General features: G+C 38.1%; 1 protein-coding gene across 2 annotated transcripts in view; it reads left to right on the top strand.

Moving 5' to 3' along the window:
- Positions 1 to 21,372, top strand: part of Sepsecs (Sep (O-phosphoserine) tRNA:Sec (selenocysteine) tRNA synthase) — a 39,193-nt gene extending 17,821 nt beyond the window's left edge. For both annotated transcript variants that reach the window (XM_004847199.4, XM_004847198.4), the window contains exons 7-11: positions 4,264 to 4,393; positions 4,518 to 4,609; positions 17,623 to 17,716; positions 19,283 to 19,373; positions 20,767 to 21,372. In XM_004847199.4, coding sequence (XP_004847256.1) covers positions 4,264 to 4,393; positions 4,518 to 4,609; positions 17,623 to 17,716; positions 19,283 to 19,373; positions 20,767 to 21,073 — 714 coding nt within the window. In that variant the 3' untranslated portion in view covers positions 21,074 to 21,372. The remainder of the gene's footprint in view (positions 1 to 4,263; positions 4,394 to 4,517; positions 4,610 to 17,622; positions 17,717 to 19,282; positions 19,374 to 20,766) is intronic.
- The last annotated feature ends 613 nt before the right edge of the window (positions 21,373 to 21,985 follow it).

Genomic DNA, 21,985 nt, shown 5'->3' with positions numbered 1-21,985 from the left:
CTGGTGCAACCACTGTGGAAATCAGTATGGAGATACTTCAAAGAACTAGGACTGGAAGTCCCATTTGACCCCGCTATTCCACTGCTGGGGATCTTCCCCAAAGAATTAAAAGAATCATACCACAGTGATATATGTGCACCCATGTTCATAGCAGCACAGTTTGTGATAGCTAAAACTTGGAAACAGCCCAAATGCCCATCAAATGGAGACTGGATAAAGAAAATGTGTTTTTTTTTAATAAAATGGAGTACTACTCAGCCATAAAACATGAGAAATTAGAGACATTTATAGCTAAGTGGATGCACATTGAGGCAATACTCTTAAGTGAAATAAATAGGACACACATGAATAAATACCGAATAGTTTCTCTGGTGTGAGAAACTGAAAGTGTAAATAAGGACTAAATGTAAAATAGGTAATGTGAAATAGGAAGAAAAGGGGCAAAGGGGAAGGAAGTGGGAGGGCTAGAGGAAAGGATAGAAGGGAATGGGATTAATATGAGAAAATGGAAAAATAGGAACAAAATCTTTGTAAATAGGGAGGAATGGAGCGGTTGAAGGGAGGGCTGGGCAAGGGTGAAAAATAAGAACCAAGAGAGACTATGTAAAGGTGCTAATTTCCAATGATGAATGTCATTATATTGTATACCTAAAATGTACCAATGATTAGAATGAATAATCGATAATGCAAAATAGGAAGAAAAGGTCCAAAGGGGTAGGGGTAGTGGGAGGGGCAGGGGAAAGGAAAGAAGGGAAAGGAAAAATGATGAGAAATGGAAAAAATGGAAATAAAGTCTTTGTAAATAGGGAAGGGTGGAGGGGTTAAAGGGAGGGCTAGGAATGGGGAAAAAATAAGAACTAAGATGCATTATGTAAAGGTACAATTCCCAATGAGAAATGTAATTGTGTTGTATACCTACAATGTACCAATAAAAGAATTTAATTTAAAAAAAAGTTTCTTAACTTAATTCTAATAATTCTAGGAGTATCTTTTACTCTTCTCATTCTACACATGAAGAAACAAACTCAATGGGGCTAAGTGACTTGCTCAAGGTTGTGTAGCTACATAATAGCCCATCCAGCTGAGTGTGACCCCAGAGTCCCATATTTTCCTTAAAAAAAAAAGTATTAAAAATGCAAGTTTTTTGTTGCGAAAATTTTATTGCAATAGTCAGGCAATCAATACAGAAAAAACTGTAACTAAAATTTTCCAGAATTTAAAAAAGTTTCTTAGAGAATGACCCCAAATGACTTAAATCTGGGCAGATGGGCTATTCTGCTGTTTGTATTTACTAAAACAACTAATTTGGGAGACTCGTGGAATAAGGGCATTAGAACACATTAATTGAGAGAGAAGCAGTAGAGTTATAAAAACAGGTATATAGGATTAGTTAGTCAGAGTGGATGGTAAAGCTCTAAAAGTATGGGAAGCAGTAACTTTGCTTATTAAGAATTGGGCCGGGGATTTAGCTCAGTGGTTTCGCTGCCTGCTTCACAAGCCCAAGGACCTGAGTTCGATCCCTGGTACCAAAAAAAAAAAAAGAATTTGAGAAAATTCAGTGTTATGAGTACTTATTCTTAGAGCTAATTATCAGTTCATTCAGCAAATATTGCTGGATTCCCACTGGTGTGCCTGATAGTGGGATATGTGGTGGGCATGCTGTTGTGAATACATCACAGCCCTTCCCTCATAGCATTCTATTTTTGGAAGCAGACAGTGAGCAGTAAATATGGCAGGTCTTTACATGAACACCCTGGTGTTTAGGAGGGAGAGGTGTCAGATTAGATAGCGTAATCCAGGAAAGCCTCTTCAAAAAGTACTTTATGTAGATTTTTGGTCCCTTCTGTGTCATTGATTGCTCGGGTAATCCTCAGCAAGGAGCTTTAACTGCCTGGTTTGAATTCCAGCTCATCTTGGGCATGGGACTTTAATTTCACTATACTTCAGTTTTGTCATCTATAAATTAGGTATTTTGGTAGCATTTACTTCATATCATTATTGTGAAATTTAAATGTGTTTTGGATATAAAATGGTTAGAACACTGCCTAGCACATGCTAAGTACTCAGTAAATTCTGGCTGTAATAATATGAACAATTACAGTGGTACCTCATTTCATGAACACTTTTGTTTGCAAACAGTTTGGTTCACAAAATTTGGCAAAATTTTGGTTTTGTTTGCAAACTTTGCATCCAGCAACAAACACGACTACAGCCATCTTTCCCACACAAATACAAATGTAGCCATCTTCCAAAATCATAGAACAAATTAAGTTTGTGAAGTAAGGTTCCACTGTATTTGTTTTATACTGTCGCTGTTCCCTAGAACAGTGTCAGGCATATGACAGGTTCTCACCTATTTGCTCTATGAATAAAAGAGTAAATGAATGAACTGATAAAATGGCATTCCTTTGCCTTTAAACCATGCTCCTGTGCCTCTTGTCTACTTCAGCTCTTCCATCCATTAATGTGGGGGATGAGATCCTTGTACTATTCCTGAGATTAGATCTGGCCTGCTAGTTCTTTCATAGTCATATTCATATTCTCCCCCCACCCTGGGCCTTTGAGCTGAGTTACATCCCAACCCTTTTTATTTTGAGACACTGAGTTGCCCAGGTGGAACTTGAACTTGCAGCCTCCCAAGTACTGACATTACAGCTGTGTGCCACCATTGGCTAGACCTGCTTGTTTTCTTGCCCAGGGTGTGCTAACTTTTGAATCATCCTGCGTTCTAGTGATGAAAGGGTTCTAGCCAACGTTGGCACACTGATTCTTCTCTTAGCACTCCGGCTCCCAGCTTAGGCTTGTGCTTCTGGTGGGAGGCCTTGGACAGTACTTGCATGCCAGTAACAAGGCAGCTCTGACTACAGTGCCACTTTCTTTTTACATGCTCTGTGAATTTTGGTTATTTATTTGACTTAGGTGTTCTTTTCTGTTTTCTTGTAATATGGTGGGGTTTTCTGATCAGAGTTTATTAGGAAATAGGGAGAGTAACACAGAAGGTTAAGATTTAAATAGTCCCACGATGGGCTCTGAGTAGTTGCACCCCTTCCCTGCTTTTGCTGCCACTACCTGTTGCCTGGATCTGGTCTCTTAGATTAGACCAGCTATCTGCACCTTCCATTCTCCCTGAGATACAGAGGCAGAAAGGAAGTGTGAAAATGAAGGTCAAATGTGGTTATAATATTAATAGGAATGTAGATTGTGAATACAGATTGAAAATCTGTGGCTGCAGATAAAGAAAAAAACTATCTTAGTTGAAATTTAGATAGTATCTCCGTTTTTAAGAGGAGAAAATTGAAGCACATTAGCCAGAAGGTCACAGACTGTGTTGGATGGGGACCAGAACTTAGTTATACATTTCCAGTAGGTAAAAGTATTCAATTTTTCACCAGAGTATTAGATTTGCATTTGAAATTCATTTGTAGTGGAATGAGATCATCTAAGACTATAATATTAGGGAACATGAGGTATGTAGAAACATTGCTTTTGGAATTGCCAAGAATATACAAATAAAATTTTCGTTCGTTGATGTTGAAAATAAAATTTTGATTTTCCCTTTTTCTATCTAAGCAGTAGTTGGAGCAGAGCTAGTTGCTGAAAGTGGTCATAAATTAGTAGATTGTGCAAGCATCAAAGAGAGGCACTTAGTGTCTAACTAGCTATTTGGCAGCTTGGGTGGACATAGTCCATTAGATTGCACTGGCCACTGTCAAGCTCACAGAGGGGATTTAACACTGCTCCGTGGTCGTAGGACCCATTGTCGACATTTATCGTACAGGGTCGCAGATAAGCAGCACGAGAGAAGTTCATTCTCTTTATCAAGTTTTAAGGTGTAAAGTTCTGTTTCTGTATAATTTCCACTGGAACGGATAAAGAAAACCCTTCTGCTTCCCAGGATTGTTGTGAGGATTGAATGATTCATGTTGCAATCTATGAAGTGCTATATTCTGCTTATAGGGAACCCCATTTAAAAACTTGGTTTAATACTTAAAGCACGATCACAAAGACAGTAAAAACGAGAGGACTTTTTAAATTTCCATGCATTGTTTCAGTAGTATTTGCTCATTTTAAAAATTATGATTGTATATATTTACATTGTACAATATGATGTTTTGAAATGTGTATGTGTTGTGAAATGGTTAAGTCACACTAACACAGCCATCATCTCATATACTTATCATTTTTAATTTGTGCTTGTTAATAGCAGTTATTGTGTCTCCTTCTGGGAACTAATATGTACTATTACGTGTCATTTGATTCTAGGGGGCTCGAGTTGGTAGAATAGATGCTTTTGTTCAGAGTTTGGACAAAAATTTTATGGTTCCAGTAGGTGGCGCTATAATTGCTGGCTTTAATGATTCCTTCATTCAGGAAATCAGCAAAATGTATCCAGGTAAATAAATTATTTTTCAGAAAAAAATAACAAAGACCCATTTGTACACAGGCTACCATGATGAATTGCAATTTCTAAAGCTTCCTCTACACCCTCCTCAGTGTAACCTGCCTCCTTATTTCAGGAAGAGCATCGGCCTCCCCTTCTTTAGATGTCCTTATTACCTTGCTATCACTTGGATCAAATGGTTATAAGAAACTGTTAAAAGAAAGAAAGGTAAGCATTCTCCTTCTTTTAGAATAATACTTCTGACTAGAACAGTGTTCCAAAAGACTGGTATTTTTGCCTCTTAGTTCGTCACAATGGGATTTTAGTTATCTGGTATGATCTAGGAAACTTTCTCAGATTTAAAATCACTGTAGGTGATTTATTTTCTTTCCTCCCTCCCTCCCTTCCTTTCATGCTGGGGATTAAACCCAGGGCCTTCACACTGAACTACATTCCCAGGCCTTTTTTAGTTTTTGTTTTGAGATGGTCTCACTAAGTTGCTAGGTTGCCCAGGCTGGGTTTAAACTTGTGATCCCTCTGCGTTAGCTTCCCTGAGTCCTGGGGTTAACAGGTGTGTGCTACCATACCTGACCTCTGTAGGTGATTTTTGACTCGTTGTCACTTTAAGGACTCATGAAAGACAGACAGATGGGTCTTCTTTTTAGTTTTCGGAAGCCTGAAGGTAAGTTGTTTAGGTGTGGGATATCAGTCACAGGAAGAGGAACCAGGCCAGAAGCTGGCCACCTTCTCATACTCATCTAATACATTACTACCTGGCCATCGTTAGAATCTAAACTCATTGTTTATGTTGACTCCGAAAAGAAAAGTTATGTTTAAAAACTTTGTCTCTAACACTGAAAACTAGCTTAATTCAAGACAATTCCAAAATTATGCCAGTTTTGTCAGGTCAGATTAATGTGTTTTGTTCTTATCTTAGAAAGCTAGAGACTTCTGTATGTATATAACTTTCTAACACTTATTAGCAGTTATAGGCCCTTTAATAGTACTTTACATATTTTAAACCATATATATCCTCTGGCAGATGTATGAGTAATACATAACAGAAATTTAAAATGTTTGTGCCTTTTGCTACCCCAACCATCTTTCTCCTACTAATTCAGTCCATGGGCAACTAGTTGTTTACTTTTTCTCACAGGGACATTTCTTGAGATTTATGTGATAGAGGAAAAGATACTCAATAGTTGTTAGGGAGATACAAATTAAAACCACTGTGAGATACACTACACACCTGTTAGAATGGCTAGTGTAAAATAAACCTGACAATACTCAATGCTAGCAAAGATCTCAAGTGAGTAAAACTTAGACCTTGCCGGTAGGAATGCAAAATGGTTCAGCAACTTTGGAAAACACTTTGGCAGTTCTCGTTAAGTTCAGCATATACTAATCATATAAATCAGCCATCCTACTCTTAGCTATTTACTCAAGAGAAATGGAAGTTTTTGTCTATATGAAAATCTATGCATGAATGTTTGTAGTGATTCTGTTCATAATTGCCTAAACCTGGAAACAACCCAGATATCTTTCATTTGATGAACAGATAAACAAGCTGTGGTATATCCATAGTCAGCAATAAAAAGGAATGCACTATTGACATATGCAACAAAATAATGACTCTGAAATACCTTACGATAAAAGGACAAAGCCAGACTCAAAAGACTGTGTATTACGGTTTTATTTATATGCTGTCCCAGAGAAGGCAAAAAATAGAGGCCAGAGAATGGACCAGTGTTGCCAGAAACTAGGGGTGTGGGAAGGGACTTTTGGGTATGATGAAGTATCTTGTATATTAAGAGTAAAAGTCGGGCCAGGGATATAGCTCAGTGGTTCTGCAGCCTGCCTTGCAAGCGCAAGGACTCGAGTTCGATCCCCTGTACCAAAAAAAAAAAAAAAGAGTGAAAGTGATTTCATGGCCAAATATGTGTGCCAAAATTCATAGACATGGACCTGAAAAGGGCACACCTGAAATTTTATTTTGTGCAAATTATACCTCAGGAAACTAAGAAAACTAGTCTTGAAAACTAAAAAGTAACATCGTGGCCACAGATTGTAGCCAAAGGAAGCAGACCTTTCAGGGAGTTTCAGCCGTGTCAGATGGTGACTGTTTGTGTGGACCACCTGTCATCTGTCTGGCTCAGTCAGTGGGTCTTAGCTCTACTGTGACTTCACCTCGGAAAGTTACTTGAACTTGCAGATTTGATTTCACTATCCATGAAAGAAACAACTTCTATCTGATTCTACTTCTGTTTCTAAAAGACTCTAGAATATTTATTAAAATTCTAGACTATTGGGCCAGAGATTTAGCTTAGTGGTGCCATTACCTGCCTCGTAAGTGCAAGATCCTGAGTTCGATCCCTGGTACCCCCCCCTCCCAAAAAATTCTAGAATATTTATCTAAATATTTATTAAAAGAGTTACTTTCTGGGCTTTGGTCATTAAAATCATAGGAATTGGTTTGTACTTTTTAGTAAGCCATATTGGTAATTTGGAGATCTTTTAAGATAATGGCCTTTGCAGTTTCACAGAGCCCCTCATCCGTAACTGACCCTGTCAGAGTTTGCTTGAGGGTAAAGAGAGTTGTGGAAACGAGAGAAAAGGGGGTCGGAGATGATGTGGAGGTAGTGATGTGGGAATCACTCTGTGAACACAGTAGGTAGGAGCCTTGCTGGGGGATAGTTGAATTGACTTGAAGAAGGCCAAGGGCGCGTACACCATGATGGTAAAAAGCTTTCAGGCAGAAAGCTGGAGACAGGACCTACGACAGATGTGTGCCCTGTGAGGAGCAGCGAGGAGACCCATATGGCTGGAGCAGGTGAGCAAGGAGAGCTGTGGGAGTTGAGGTCAGGAGGGTCCTGCGGGTGGGCAGATCGTTAGAACCTTCTAGGCCATAATACGATCTTTGCTTCATAGTCTTAGTAAAGTGGGGCCTTTGAAGGATTGCTTTTTATTTATTTATTTATTTAGTGGTACTGAGGGATTGCTTTTCATTTGTTTGTTTGTTTCCAGTGCTGGGGTGAAACCCAGGGCTTTGCATATGCCAGGCAAGAGCTCTACCCCTAAGCCACACCCCCACTCCATTGAGGGGTTTTGAATTGAGTAACATTATTGGACATATTTTCAAGGGTCACTCTGGTCGCTGGTTTGAGAATAAATTAGGGTGGCAAGGGTAACAACTGGGATACTCCTTGGGAGGCTGTCACAGTAGTTCAGAAGTGAGTTTTAGCTTGGAGCTGGGTGGTGGCAATGATGATGAGAAATGGTTAGATTCTAGGTGTTTCTTTTTTTAAAGATTAAGCCAACAAGAGTTCCTGATGGGTATGTTCTGTAAGAGAAGAAGAGAAGGCAGGAGGATGGAAGAGCCATTAACTATGAGGGAAGCCTGTGGACTTCAGGGAGCACCAGGAGTCCAGTGGTGGGTAAAAGTGAATTTGAGATAGCCCTGGAGAGCAAGATGGTGAGGTCAGGTAGAGAGTGCATCTGTGCTTGCGTGTTGTCTGAAGACGCTGTGCTGGGCTGGAGGTGAAATTTTGGGAGTTGGCCAGAGACTAGGTTTGATTGCAAAAGAGTGAATCTGCCCAGAACAGAACCACAAGGACTGAGCTCCAGGGTGCTGTAATATTAAGAGGTGTGGGAAGAGAAGAAGGGCCAGCAAAGGAGACTGAGAGGGAGTGGTTAAGCAGCAGGAAAACCAGGTGTGGAGTTCTGGAAGCCAGGTGAAGAATTATACTGAGGAGGAGCGGATGCTCAACATACCCAGCGGCACTCATAGATCAAAGAGGGCAGGATTAAGGTTTGACCATTAGTTAGAAAAGTTTGTGAGAACTCATTCTCAATGTAGCCTTTAAGTGAGGTTTGTTTTTTCTACAGAAATACCTGTATGAGCATATACATTTATGTACATACTAAATATTCCTAATACTGAGCATTAAAAGGGTAGACAGTGAATGTTTAAGTTTTTAAAAAATTATTACAATAAAAGACACATTGCCACTAATCCCCCTCAGAATATCCCCTCTTGTTTCTAACACACTTATGCCATCATTATTGTCACTTTCTGAAGCAGTTCTGGAAGCCCTCTTTTGTGAGTGTCTTTACTGGGGCTGATCAGAAATTTAGTGAATGCTGCTGCCCAGTGCCTTCTAAAGGAAAGGCAGGCTTGTAAAAACATGGTGTGTCCTCAACCACTTTATTCACTGGATCTGGCACCATGCAATTGCTGGCTCTTCCCCACAGTCAAAATGATCATGAAAGATAAACGTTTTGAATAGGTCAGGACATTGAAGTAGCTGTGATGGCACAACTAACCAGTTAGGTATTTTTGTGTCACACCACATATGTGGTCATCATTTTTCTAACCACATTGTCATGTATTCATTTAGTCCTTATAACATCCCTGTGAGGTTTTATTGTCATCCTCATTTTCACAGGAAATGGAGGGACAGAGAGGTAACATATAAAGTACGTTGTGGAGCATAGGTTGAAATCTAGGTAATTTGGCCTCTCACCCCTGGCTTAACCTCTAGACTCTACTACCTTTTTCTAGTATAATTAAGTAGTCTAGCCCGGTAGCTGTGTAGCTATAACTCTGAAGACTTAAGTCTCCCAATATCTAGAGGAGGCAAAAACAATGAATAAATTTAGCTACTCCCATCAAAAAGTCAGTTATATTTTAGAATGTTCTTTGTGCAGAGTCCTCATTGTCTCCAGATTGTCCTGGGGGAATCTGTCAGTCACAGTGTCCCTTTTCCTCTTTTTGTCTGGCTTATTTTTTTGAGACAGGGTTTCTCTGTGCAGTTCAGGCTGGCCTTGAATTCACTATGTAGCAAGGTGGCCTCGAATTCACAACAATCCCGCTGTCTCAGCCTCTTGAGTGCTGTGATTACAGGCATGTGCCACCAGGCCCAGCTCCCCGTCCCTCATAGGTTTGGGGGTATGGCGTGGCTACCCTGGTTCACAGGTAGGCATGTGGAAGTAAAGGCCTTCTAGTAGTTTTTCTAGATCTTTTAAAGACAGAGGGCCTTTCGCTTTGAAGATAGTAAGATGTAAAGGTGGAATCTTATGACCATCAGATGTCTTATTCCTGGCTGTGCAGAGAGACTTCCTGAGACTAGGGAATATTGGAAGGAAAACAGACTGAGTATTTGAAACTCTGGATCCACCCATACTTACTCGTAGACAGAGCTGTTAGCTGAACCAATAGACTACCTTTCTGTCTTAGACTAGACATCTAACACTGATAGTTTGATTTCTCTTACATCCCTAAGTTCTTGAACCATTAGATCCTTTGTAATGTTTCTGATATTTTGTCTTCTTTTCTGCTGGCATCACTCCCTAGCATAAGCCTGTACAGCATTATGCCTGGATGGTTACAGACTTACTAACTCTTCTCCTGATTCCCAGTTGTGGTCTACTCTAATATGTCATATTTAGAGCAGTGCCAGATAAATATTTTTAAAATACAGCTTGAGATTATTTTACTTTGGTTCCTGTTGTCTACAAGACAAAGTCCAAACTCCTTAGCCTAGCCTTTATAAGCTGATACCACATTTCTTTACCAGTATTGATGCTGTTCATTCCCCTACTCAGTCAAATGAACATTTATGTGTGGGCCCTACAGTTAAATTTCCAAATAGAGTTTGGGAGAAACCTGGATATCAAATAAATAATTACAAATCTGATGAGAATTATGAAAAGAAAAGCAGAGTATATGAGAACATTCATTGTGGAACCCAGCTGGGGAAGATCTTGCTAAAGAAGTGACATGTATTCCTTGAATGCACAACCTGTGTATTCATTCACTGACCTTCACAACCCACTCAGACGCTCATATTGATGGCTAGCATAACTATAGAATGCCAACAGGGTATTGTAAACCAAGGCTCGAAAACAAAGTACTGTGCCATCATCAGAGTCCCTGTTCTGGATCACGGTGTTCAATTGGCTTTCTGTTAGGATGGATTCAGATCCACTAGGTTTGGAGTGGGCTCGGCAACCTGCATTTTTAGCAGATTTCCCTGACATATACCGAAGTTTGAGAGCCACTGCTTTAGAATGCACAGGTCACTTTTACCTAGGGGCAGCAGACACTTGAAGAGGGAACGTGCAATGCTATGGCATTTTAACACTGACGTAGATAATAGTTGATGGCACCTGGAACAGAGTGCATACAGGTCCCTTGAGTCAATCCTTGGAAATGGAATTTGTTAGTTGAAATTTTTTATGTTTTCTTCAGCCTTTTCTCTTAGCTACTTTTTGTTTTATGTTGAATACCCTACAGGTTTTGCTAAAGTTTATTTTTAAACCAAAGAAGTAGAACATATTATATCTGACAGTAAGACCATTGCGCTTTTAAGTTAGTCATTTTAAAAGTACACTTTATGTGTAGATCAAAACTTTATAAAGATTTGCATGGTGTTATTTTATAATGCCAAATATGCATGCTATTTAGTATTCCTTTTGTTCTTGAAATATTAGTTAATAATGTGAAATAAGTCTTATGTAATTTTGTAGTTAATCTTATTAGCACATTAAACGGATAGTCTGAGTGTGTGCTTCTTAAAAATTGCCATTAGGTGTCTGAAATGAAATTTGGTCATTGATGAGTAATCCGGTAGACTACTGCCCCCTTAGAGTTTGCTATTTGTCCCTTTGTTCTTAGCATCCTTTGCTGGGTATGTTGTAGAGTTCCCGAAATGTTTATAAATGAACAAAGGGTACTTGGGACACATGGTCAAATGTTGTTTAGTTACCTCTTGTTTTACACGAATAAACATCTTTCTGGAAAGTTAGAAAGCAAGTAACATTTTGATACTGACTTTTAGTATGAATTCTATATTCTTCAAATCCTTTTCTTTCTTTTTTATTTTTTTGGTAATGTGGATCAAACTCACCAAGGCAGGCATGGTGCCACTAAGCTAAATCCCCAGCCCAGAATTCTGTATTCTTATAGAACACTGCCTATATGGATATAGTTGAAAACTTGTGGAAGGAAATGAATTATAATGGTGATTATCGGTTGTATATAACAGGTATTATTATACCTGTGGGAGTGTTACTTTCTGCCTACTTTTCTTACCTCAGGATTTTGGAATTGTTGATGTTAATCGTGTTCTGTCATCTTTTGCAAATCTTAAGAATTTCTGTTGTGTCTTGGTTCTTTGTCTTTTGGCCTTTAGGGTTTGACTTTAGAGATGAATCCAGTTGCTGGTGCTTGTGGACATTTTGTTTCACATGAGTAAACACCTGCCTGCATTGATGCTGACCTGCAGGAATATGTAACTCACCTAGTGAATGCATCCAGCAGGTAGCACAGCTCTGCTGTTCATGGGGACTTTGTCCTTTATTATCATCAAAAAAATATACTGATAGGAGAGATTTTATGTTCAGGTGGTATTCATGAGTCAGATGGCACCATCTCAGGTGTCAAGAGGTAACTAACTCTCTTTGTAACATCCAGAGCCTTGTTCTTTCCCTTCTATCTAGATACATATAGTAGAGTGGAAAGAACAGTATTACAGCTACTATGTATTAGCACATGTCTGTATGAGTCCTGCTAGTTATTGGTTTTATTTTTTGGTGCTAAGGTTTGAACCCAGGTCCTCTTGCATGCTGAGCACATGCTCTACCATTGAGCTATGCCCTCAGGCCCAATTGTTTTTTGTTCTTATCCTGAAAACTTTTTAGATTAAAGTTGACGGGGAACTAACATTTTTATGAATGTGTGCTGTATGCCAGAAACTGTGCTAGTTTCCCTATATTCATTGTTTCATGTGATACTCATAGCAAGTTTATGAGTTAAGAATTATCCCCACTTTACAGATGAAACTGTGACCCTGAGAAATTCATTGCTTGCCCCAGTTCTGACCACATACACATCAGTACCAGGGCTGCTGTTGAAGCCGAGGTCATTGTGGCATGGAAGCCTCAGCACTTCCTGCCTGCTCTCTGCCTGGAGTTGCTCATCCAGTGAGAGCAATCATTCTGTGTTGGGCATGTGAGCTATAAAAATTATGATCGATCTTGTGACCCTCCCACTCTGTCTAGTGGAGGTATTTAAAATCCCAATGCTCTCTAATGTACTAATAGGTTTTATTTAAAATTCTATAGAGAATTTACTCAGAACAGAATATCATAGGAGTAATTTTCAAAGTGTTAAAATTCTCATTTGAGAACTCTGTCATTGTAAGTAAATAAGCTTTGGTCTGTAACAACTTCATTCAGTGGTATATCTTTCTGTTGAAAAATGTGAATGTCTTTCATAAACCATAATTGCATATATGTAGCATAAATATTGTTTCTTTATTGGATTTTTTTTGCAGAAGTAAAGCCTCTTGTTTAAATGGACTTGCGTTTGAACTGTGAAAATTTAATCGTGATAGTTTATTGGTTCATCTCTGGAGAAGCTGAGGCAGAGCTAATTTGCTCCAGCCAGAGCTATTTATATACCATCACTGAGAGCTCCTTTTTCTATTATTAGTGTTATGTGTACTAAAAAAAGGAATGCTAAAGGAAACTTCGGATTTCTTTTTATTCTGTGCCCTTATTCACTACACTGATATTTTTAGAGGTTATTTCATCTAGCTATCTCTCTTCAGAAAAGGCTTTATCTTTTTCACAGCAGAGGCAGACAAGAACTCAGCTTGAAGCCATTCCTTCCCAAGTCTTCCTTTCTGAGGGGTGAAGGGATCAGAGAGAGTGGAACTTTGTGTGTGAATTGAGCCTCTTTGCCCTTAGCAGCTTCCTGATCAGTGCATCTGCTTCATGGAGGGGAAAGAGGAGCATGAGTTTAACCAAGAAAAGATTTGAAAATGTACGAGACCTTATTTTTGAGTTTTTCTATGCAGAAGGAAATATCAGTGTTAGATGTTTGTCCTCACTTCTGTTTTGCTTCCAGAGTCCATTATTCTGCTTAGCTTTCCTTTTAGAAGAGTGCTTTGCTAAACAGGGCCGGCAGGTAATCATTTCTAATTGGAAATATCTGCTAAATTGGACAAGTGGAGAAGGGAATGACAGCAGACGGGCTGTTCTAACAGCTAGAATTTGTGAGCTGAAGCTTGGAGGACAAACTTAAGTTCTAAAAGAGCAGCAGACACACAACTTCAGCGTTCTTAACAGAGTTAGGTTGGTCGATTTGCAGCCAGTTTTAGTTGAATCTCTCGAAATCATCAAATTGTAGGCCTGGATGTGGGGCCTCAGCAGGGTCAGCATGTTGTTTTGCCGCTGAGACAAAGTGCTGAGTCTGCATGGTTCAGTTTGCTAAGTCATGGACGGCAGTAAATTGCATTTAGTACTGTTCTCCTCGAGTGTGTGTGTGAATACGTACGTACACACAGTGTCATCCATTCATCCATTCGTATTTTCGTTGAAGCATTACATTACTTGTGTTTCTCTTGAGAGAAACTAGGAGATCATAGTAATATGCGAAGTACTGTTTTCCTCTTATCCTATAACATGAAACAATATGTTTCAAAAGACAAGAAAGTCTTATTCACCTAAGACTTTCAAAAAGTGAATTATGCACTTTTTGAATTTAGAGGAGAGGTAGTATAGCAGTTAAGTTTCATGACTGCAAATCAACTTTAAAGAGCCCCTATGAAGGATAATGCTTAACATTATTCAACTTCTTTTCCATTAACATCTTGAACTATGGTGTAAAGTTTTGTATTTTTATTCTAGAAATATAGCTGACAGTAGCATTCAGGTATGTAGTTCAGTTTATTTCTAGTGAAAGTCTTTTAAAACTAAGTTAAATACAGCACAGAGGACATAGAAAATCAATAATATTTCATTTCTTTTAAGTAAGATCTTTCTATATACATTTGCTTGGGCTGCTTATAAATTTTTTCCTGTACTGAAGTATTTTATAATAAATGTCAGTTATAGATTTAACTGTAGCAAAAAAATAGTGCAAGTTCTGAAGTACCTTTAATATATCAGGTTAAAAAAAACTGCTTAGCTAAGTATTAGTATAGGATAGTAGTGCAGTATAAAAAAGTTATTTTAAAAATGCAGTGATATCAGTTGGAGAGCATGGGGACCTTGGTACTTGGAATATTACAGAATTCAGTATATTGTACTTTAAGACACTTAAAGCTTCTTTGCTTATTGATTTTCCTGTTATAACCCTTCACACAGAGTAGAGCTACTAAACGTATTTGCTGGTGAATGTGAACTTGATTTTAATCTAATTACTCTCATACTAGTGATATATGAGGTTTAGTTGCCTTATTATTATCTCTTTTTTTGGTCCTGGGGATTGAACTCAGGACCTTGTGCCTGTGAGGCAGGCAGCGGCACCACTGAGCTAAATCCCCAGCCCATTATTATCTTTATAGTCTAAAGATTTCCATCCTAATATAGCTACAGTTCAAACTGAATCCTGATGGCATTACCAAGTAATTGATAGGATTGGTTAAAGCTGATTTATTAAAGTAGTAGAAATTTAACATTGGGCAAATTCATTTTTTGATAACCATGTAAGCATCAGTAAGTTTAAAAGGAAACATTTTCTCTTTTTTCAGAAATAGAGAACTTAATTAAGTGCAAATTAAGTACTTATCAGGTTGTTCTTCTTCTAAATGTGACCACATTGGTGTTTAATGTGGCAGCCAAACTAGATAGAACAATATTTTAATTTGGTTTTTGCCATTGAGATATATGGAGAAAACTTTGCTTCATTAATATATGCTTAAGGATAAATGAAGGTTGGGTATGTTTTTGTTATTAGGGAGAAGGTGTGGAGGTCTATAGAAAGCATTTTCTGGCTATCAGATTTGTTTTTGCTAATTAGAGGTTGATGAATTTGAGAGTAAGGGAGAATTGTGTAGACAGATATAGGATAAGACTTTAATGAATAACGTACATGAGGGAAAATCAATATTTGATATCTAAATGAAAATATGTAGCTTTTAAAAAATAAAGAATATTTAAATTAGTGACCTAGATACATAGTAGTAGTTGAAAATACATAAAGGAAACACAAGAATTCTATGCTTTATTAACACTGGTGTGGTGCTAAAACATTTTGAATTATTCTAACTGCTGTGAAAACTGTTAATTTATTGATTCCATTTTTTATATTTCATCTTCTGAAGGAGTATTGGAATATTGGAAAATTGAAATATTAACTTAAAGAGGAGCCAGAAGTCTTTTTTTTTGGTTTTCTTTTTTTTTTTGGTACCAAGGATTGAACTCAGGTCCTTGCACTTGCAAGGCAGGCGGCGGAATCACTGAGCTAAATCCCCGGCCAGGAAGTCTTTTTATATCTAAGAAAATATTCCTGTAACAGCTTATTTTTTCCATTTCTGAACATGATGACCCTTGCCTCCTTTATTTCTCTATACTTTTTTAATGACAAAAGGGAAAGTCTTATCACATGTAATACTTACTGGTGCTTGGTTTAAGTATGACAATTGTGGATGTTAACTTTTTGAATATAAAAAGAACCAATTAATTTTAGTGATCTAACATTTCATTATTCTGATGTACTGAGAATTAATCTTGTAAACTATGCCAAAGTTTAATAATGACTATTTGGAAAAAAATTTAGGCGAGAATATAAAATATATACTGTATTGTGCTGAAAACAGTATTTGTGGTCATAAGTAGATTTATTAATAATTTGTAAACCTGGAAGGAATTGTCCTTGTCTTAACCTTTACTGAATTTGAACAAAAATGGAGTCAGTCATCTGTGCGTTTGGTGGGAAAAAGTTACTCAGGACCCAGTGCGGTATCAGAGTATCTAACCCTTACTTTAGGGAGAAAAACAGAAGCTGCTTTTGTGGCTCTTGAAGTTGGAGAAGTGTCGTTTCCTGCTGCCTCCACTCTATACGCTGTTCGCCCTTGGCTGTTGGTTTATCTTTAGAGCTTATGTGTTTCACCTGTCGATGGAGGAGGTTAATGCAAATAGGTTCGTTCTGCTGCAGATGTCCTTGGGCAGGTTTTCGTTTTAACACCCTTTTAAAGGCCTTATGAAGAGAAGAAAGTAAAAGTTTAGTTTAAATAACTGCCAACTTAACATTTGTTTGTAACTTTATTAAACTGCCACTTACATAGGACATTTTATACTTATAAAACATATTTTATTGTATTTTCTGTTACTGGATATATATTACTTTTCAGAGTAGGACAATTGTTAGTTTAGTTGATGTATTAAGGGAATCATTAATTTACCTTTATGTGACTTAAAGGAAATATATTTTGGGCTGGGAATGTAGCTTAGAGGTAGGGTACTTGTCTGGCATTTGCAAGACCCTGGATTTGATCCTCCGTACTGGGAGGAAAAGGAAATTCATTTTTAAGCTACCACTTAATGTGCAACGGACATACCAATATCTGACACATTTTTCTTGGTACTGGGAGAAGACAGAGCTCCTGCCTTCAAGGAGTTTTTCCATTCTGGTAGTTAATAGTAGGCAAGATTCATCTAAGCAAATAAATGAGACAGTTTCAGATTGTGGTAAATCTAGTGGAAAAGACCAAACTAGGTAATGGAGGTGTTGGAGGGAGGTAGGGAGGCTGGGGATGGGTAGAGTTATAGAGGTGTATTAGTGGGTACTTAACGAAGTAAGATCTCCTAAGAATGTGCCAGAAGAGGCCAGGAATTGATGCAGGGAAGCCAGGGGAAGCAAGTGCAAAGGTACAAACACTAGCATGGCTGAAAAGAAGACAGATGTGGCTGGTGGCTGGGAGTGGAGGAGTGACAGTCGCTGGACTGGGAGTTTGACTGGGGTACATCATATGTGCCCTTAGAGTCGAGGAATGGCTGTTTTAAAGTTATAGGAGGATGTCATCCGAGGAGAAGCAGGATGCTCTTGAATTTATGCTTTTGAAAGACCATTCTGGCCTCTGTGTGTAGCACAGATTGTAGCAGGCAGAAGAGTACACAAAGAAATACTTAAAAATTTACTTCTGTGTCCAGGGGAGAAGTTGATGGCTACTTAGACTAGAGTGGTAGTTCTAGAGGTTCTAAGGTTAAAGTGGATTTGTGATGGATACACCATAGCCCCAGAGCAAGAAATGGCCTGGTCTTCTGCCTTTACCTAAATCCTGTGGTTTCTGATAGCTGTTGCAGCTTTGAATCTCACTACCTGTGGCAAATGAGGGCACGTGGATGAGACAGTCCATGGCACAGGCTTCATCCCAGTCAGATTTTGCATTATTAAATCTGATAAATTGCAGTATCTATTTAATTTCTTTCCAATGTGACATTTTATATTGCAGGAAATGTTTTCATATTTGTCTGACCAACTAAAGAAATTGTCGGAAGCCTACTGTGAAAGACTGTTGCAGACACCTCACAATCCCATATCATTAGGTAATTTTTTTTTTTTTTTGGTACTGGGGATCGAACTCGGGTCCTTGTGGTTGCAAGACAGGCGGTGGAATCACTGCACTAAATCCCCAGCCCCATTAGGTAATTTTTAACCTAAAAAAAGGAAATTAGTACTTGTGATCTATTCTTAGGAGAAAGTTGATATTTATAGGAAAAAGGAAACTTTTTGATTATAATATTTATAAATTCATTTTAATATTAATAAGTATATTGAACAAATTTGGTTGGCCTTTAGAAGTATTTTAATATATTTCCAAGATACCTATCCACTAAAACATCAGACTCCTTTAGTAAATTAACTATTGCTTCTAAGTAGCTTGGTCTCTAGTAAGAACTCAGTACAGTGGACCCTTGACTTGATCAGTTCCTGAGGGCTGGTTGTAATTCAAGTTGGTTGTAAGTCAATCCAGCTGAGATCTGGATGTTTACCTGGGTACACGCTATGGACAATAAGAGGCAGATGAATCTTCCATTAACCTAATTAACCCAAGTTGTTCCTGTCTCAGGCCGGTTGTAACCTGAGGGTCCACTGTAGTCAGAACTTTTTCCAGTTAACAAAGTACCAACAGGCCAGATATTAAAACTCTTTCTACATTGTTTTAAATGTTGTTATTGCTTATTTTCTTTAGCTTCTGCATTTTAAAGAAGTCTGTATTTATTATAATTTCATTTGTTTGACTATGTATTTCTGTCCTGTAGTATAAGGGCTGCTTAAAAATGATAAAGTGAATATTGACCTTAATACATTTAACTTAAAAGCTTCATAATTACCCCCTTTTAATTTGGAATATGTATAGTGTAATATGTTTCAAATTTCTCATACATCTGAGGAAAATAAGGAAAGTGAATCATTAGTAACTGACGCCTTTCAGCAGTGGGTTTCTATGGTAAATCATTTGGGTACCGACATCTAATACAAACCACCCCAATCCTTTGCTGTTATGTGGAAGGTGATAGTGGGTAGAGTATCAGTTCTTCCGGGTACTCTCCTCTCACCTCCTTTTCCTTGTCTGTAAAGTAGAGGTAGTGATCTCTCAATGCAGATTTATTAAAAGATTGCTTGATATTATGTCTGCCAAGTGTCTGGCATGGTAAGTCAGTCTTCAGTAAACAGTAGTATAGCAGTGATGGTGTGTATGGAACACACTTGGCGTGATCATTCCATTTTTGTGTGCAGAAGCTGATTTTACTTTGTGTTACATATACTGAGATATATCCCAACTTCTCATTTTATAAGTTCTTAAAACTTGATTTAATTCAAGTAAATAGCCACGTTGAGCATGTCATTTTCCGTCTGTTTAGCTGGAAACATTGACTTTCTGGGGGGCTGGTTATAAGGAATTTTGTTCCTTATTCTAAATATGTTAATTTATATGAAAATACATTTGATATGCAAGCAAATTCCTGCTGTAATTAAGTACATTAAAATGGTATTACTCCACTTGACGGTGAATTAAAAGTACAGTCATTTCTCCATCAAGGTTTGTTTTGAGTGATTTTTGTGCTGGTAAACTGAAACTTCTTTTGGAATATTTTTTTCTTTTTCAGCTGTGACACTTAAGACACTAGATGCACAGCATGACAAAGCTGTCACTCAGCTTGGCTCAATGCTTTTTACCAGACAGGTTTCTGGTGCCAGGTGAGTATGTTTAAAAGAGAGTCGGGTCAGTTGGCTTTTCCAAGTTAGCTCTAGTAAAGTACCTTTCCTCAACAGTTGTCCCCCAAGTGTCTAACAGTTCAGGGTGTGGTGAGGTGGAGAATCTGTAAGGCTATTATCTGTCTTCCAGTACCTGCAATAGTCACAGAAAGATACGAATCTTATTTTTTTAATAGATATGTAGAAACAAAGTTTCCTTGGCTCTCTGTACAGGTTTTAGCCTTTATTTCCTTTGTTAGATGATCTTCAGCGATATGTTATGGAATTAGAAATAAATTGTGTCCCTTACTAAATTCAAGTGGAAAAGTTGTCAAGGAAATGCCTGCTTCCTAAATTAAAAGGGTGCTGTAATTCTTAACTATTGCTTTAGAAACGTACTTTTCCCTCTTTTATACTCATGGTATGAAAATCAGTGTTATTTTACATTGTCTATTTGATGAGATAGAGAAAAATAACTTGAAATCCTTTTCTTCACATACTTCTATAAAGGATTTCACTCTACCAGGGTAGAAACTTCAGCTTAAAGGACAGCTTTTCAGAAGAAGAAAAATCTTAGGTTAATTCACTTTTTATCTCAATGAATTCTTTATATGGTATAGTTTTGACATTTCCAAAATGGTTTTCCTGATTTTTCTTTTAGTATTGCCACTATTTATGTTTAGGTTGATCTTAATTGACTTCTTTTTTAAAAAAAAAAAAAGTAAAAGATTTGAAATGTAAATATGCCCTGAAATCCAGCTTGGGAAATGCATGTGCCAGTGCAGAATGCTGCAGTTTGCTGGCCACCACTCTGCTGTGCACAGTGACGTATTTTCTTTTTTTTGGGTACCGGGGATCGAACTCAGGACCTTGCACTTGCAAGGCAGGCTGCGGAACCACTGAGCTAAATCCCCGGCCCAGTGTATTTTCTTTTGGGTGTTTGCTCTAAAACCTTCTGTTACACAGCACTGATCAGATACTTGGAATTTAACCTGGTGATTGAGGTGACACAGGGCAATCAATCAAATCCAAGTGATTTGACTTAAAGCGTACATCTATATAAAGTCTGGTTCCAGATATGGCACAAAAACAAGTAATTTTCTTTTTCCTTTTTTGGACACGTGAAAATGTTTGAGATTCCTAGTGCTTGGTGCTTTTTCCTAGAAAATAAATAAATGATAATCATCAGGCAGGACTTTTCCACATAAAAGAGTAGCGTATTGTATAATTTCATTTTAAGGCTGATGCAGTCTGTTTGCGTAGGCCATGATTTATTGCTGTTTTTAAACTTCTTAGTAAGTGGGTGTACGGCTTAGTAGTGGATATATTTTATCTATGGGTGACATTCTGTTAATATCACCAGACATACTAAGTTGATAAATCTTCTCCCTTCCAGGGTTGTGCCTCTTGGGTTTGTGCAAACTATGAGTGGCCACACTTTTAGAGGCTTCATGTCCCATGCAAACGACTACCCCTGTGCTTACCTCAACGCTGCAGCAGCTATCGGAATGAAGACGCAGGATGTAGACTTGTTCATAAAGAGACTTGACAAGTGTTTAAAGACAGTAAGAAAAGAACAAAATAAAGAGAGTGACGTACCTGGAGTTGACAAAAACAATAAAACTGAAAATGTGGATATTGAAGAAATGGCTTTAAAACTAGATAATGTGCTTCTTGACACATACCAAGATACTTCTTCATGACCTGTGAAGGACTTCCTTTTGTAATTTGAAAAAAATGATGCAGCTACAGTACAGGCAGGCAGTTTTAAGGTAGGACTTGAGATTGTTGAATTGAGAATTTTGTGGAGACTATTTAATCGAAGTAGGCTGTGGTCTGAGCCCTTGATGATTGTTATGTGTTTTAGTGTTGGACTCCCTAAATCCTTATGACCCGTAACGAGTTATAATATACAGTTAGATTTTCTTCTGATTGTGAGAATATTTGTCAACTAAGCACCATGAGTCAAATAATTCATACTAATACAATGACTGTAAATTTACCCCTAATTCTCTTTGTGCAGTGCTTCTTCCTAACCATTTCCCAACATTCACAAATTACTTATGTTCCTGAGCACACAGAATTTGGAAAGATCTCTGATGCTGCTAATTATTGGATATTTCCTTATATGTCACATTATGTCTATAGAGAGAACATTCCCCGGGGAAGCAGAGTCATGGTATAAACTTTAATTTAGGCTAAGGAGCAATAGTTCCCAGCTGGGGATAATTTGCTTGTGTCTCAGTAAGACCTAGGGAAGTTTTTGGTTGTCACAGCTAGGGGGATGTAATTGATATTTGGTGGGCAGAGGTCAGGGGTGCTATTCAGCACCCTACAGTGCACAAGACACGCTTCCATAGTATAAAAGTATCCATCCCTGCATGTGTCGGTATGCTGAGATTGAGAAACACCGCTCAGAATTAAATGAACTCCTCACATACAGAGAAGTTTTCCATCGCAGCTTTAGTTATTCAGTAGCACAGTCATGTCAACAATGGACAGGTGAAATGGTGGTCCCATGAGATTCTATCATTAGTGACATCATGGCTATCTTGGTTTGGGTAAGTACATGCTGTGCTGTTCAGAGGTGCTGAAATCAGCTAACCTGTGTTTCT

This window comes from Heterocephalus glaber, unplaced genomic scaffold (assembly GCF_053883595.1).
Source record: "Heterocephalus glaber isolate CG9 unplaced genomic scaffold, H.glaber_assembly_v1.0 deba00001509, whole genome shotgun sequence".
NCBI classification, from domain to species: domain Eukaryota; kingdom Metazoa; phylum Chordata; class Mammalia; order Rodentia; family Bathyergidae; genus Heterocephalus; species Heterocephalus glaber.
Note: the sequence above shows the minus strand (reverse complement) of the source record. Positions and strands in the feature narration are given on the sequence as shown.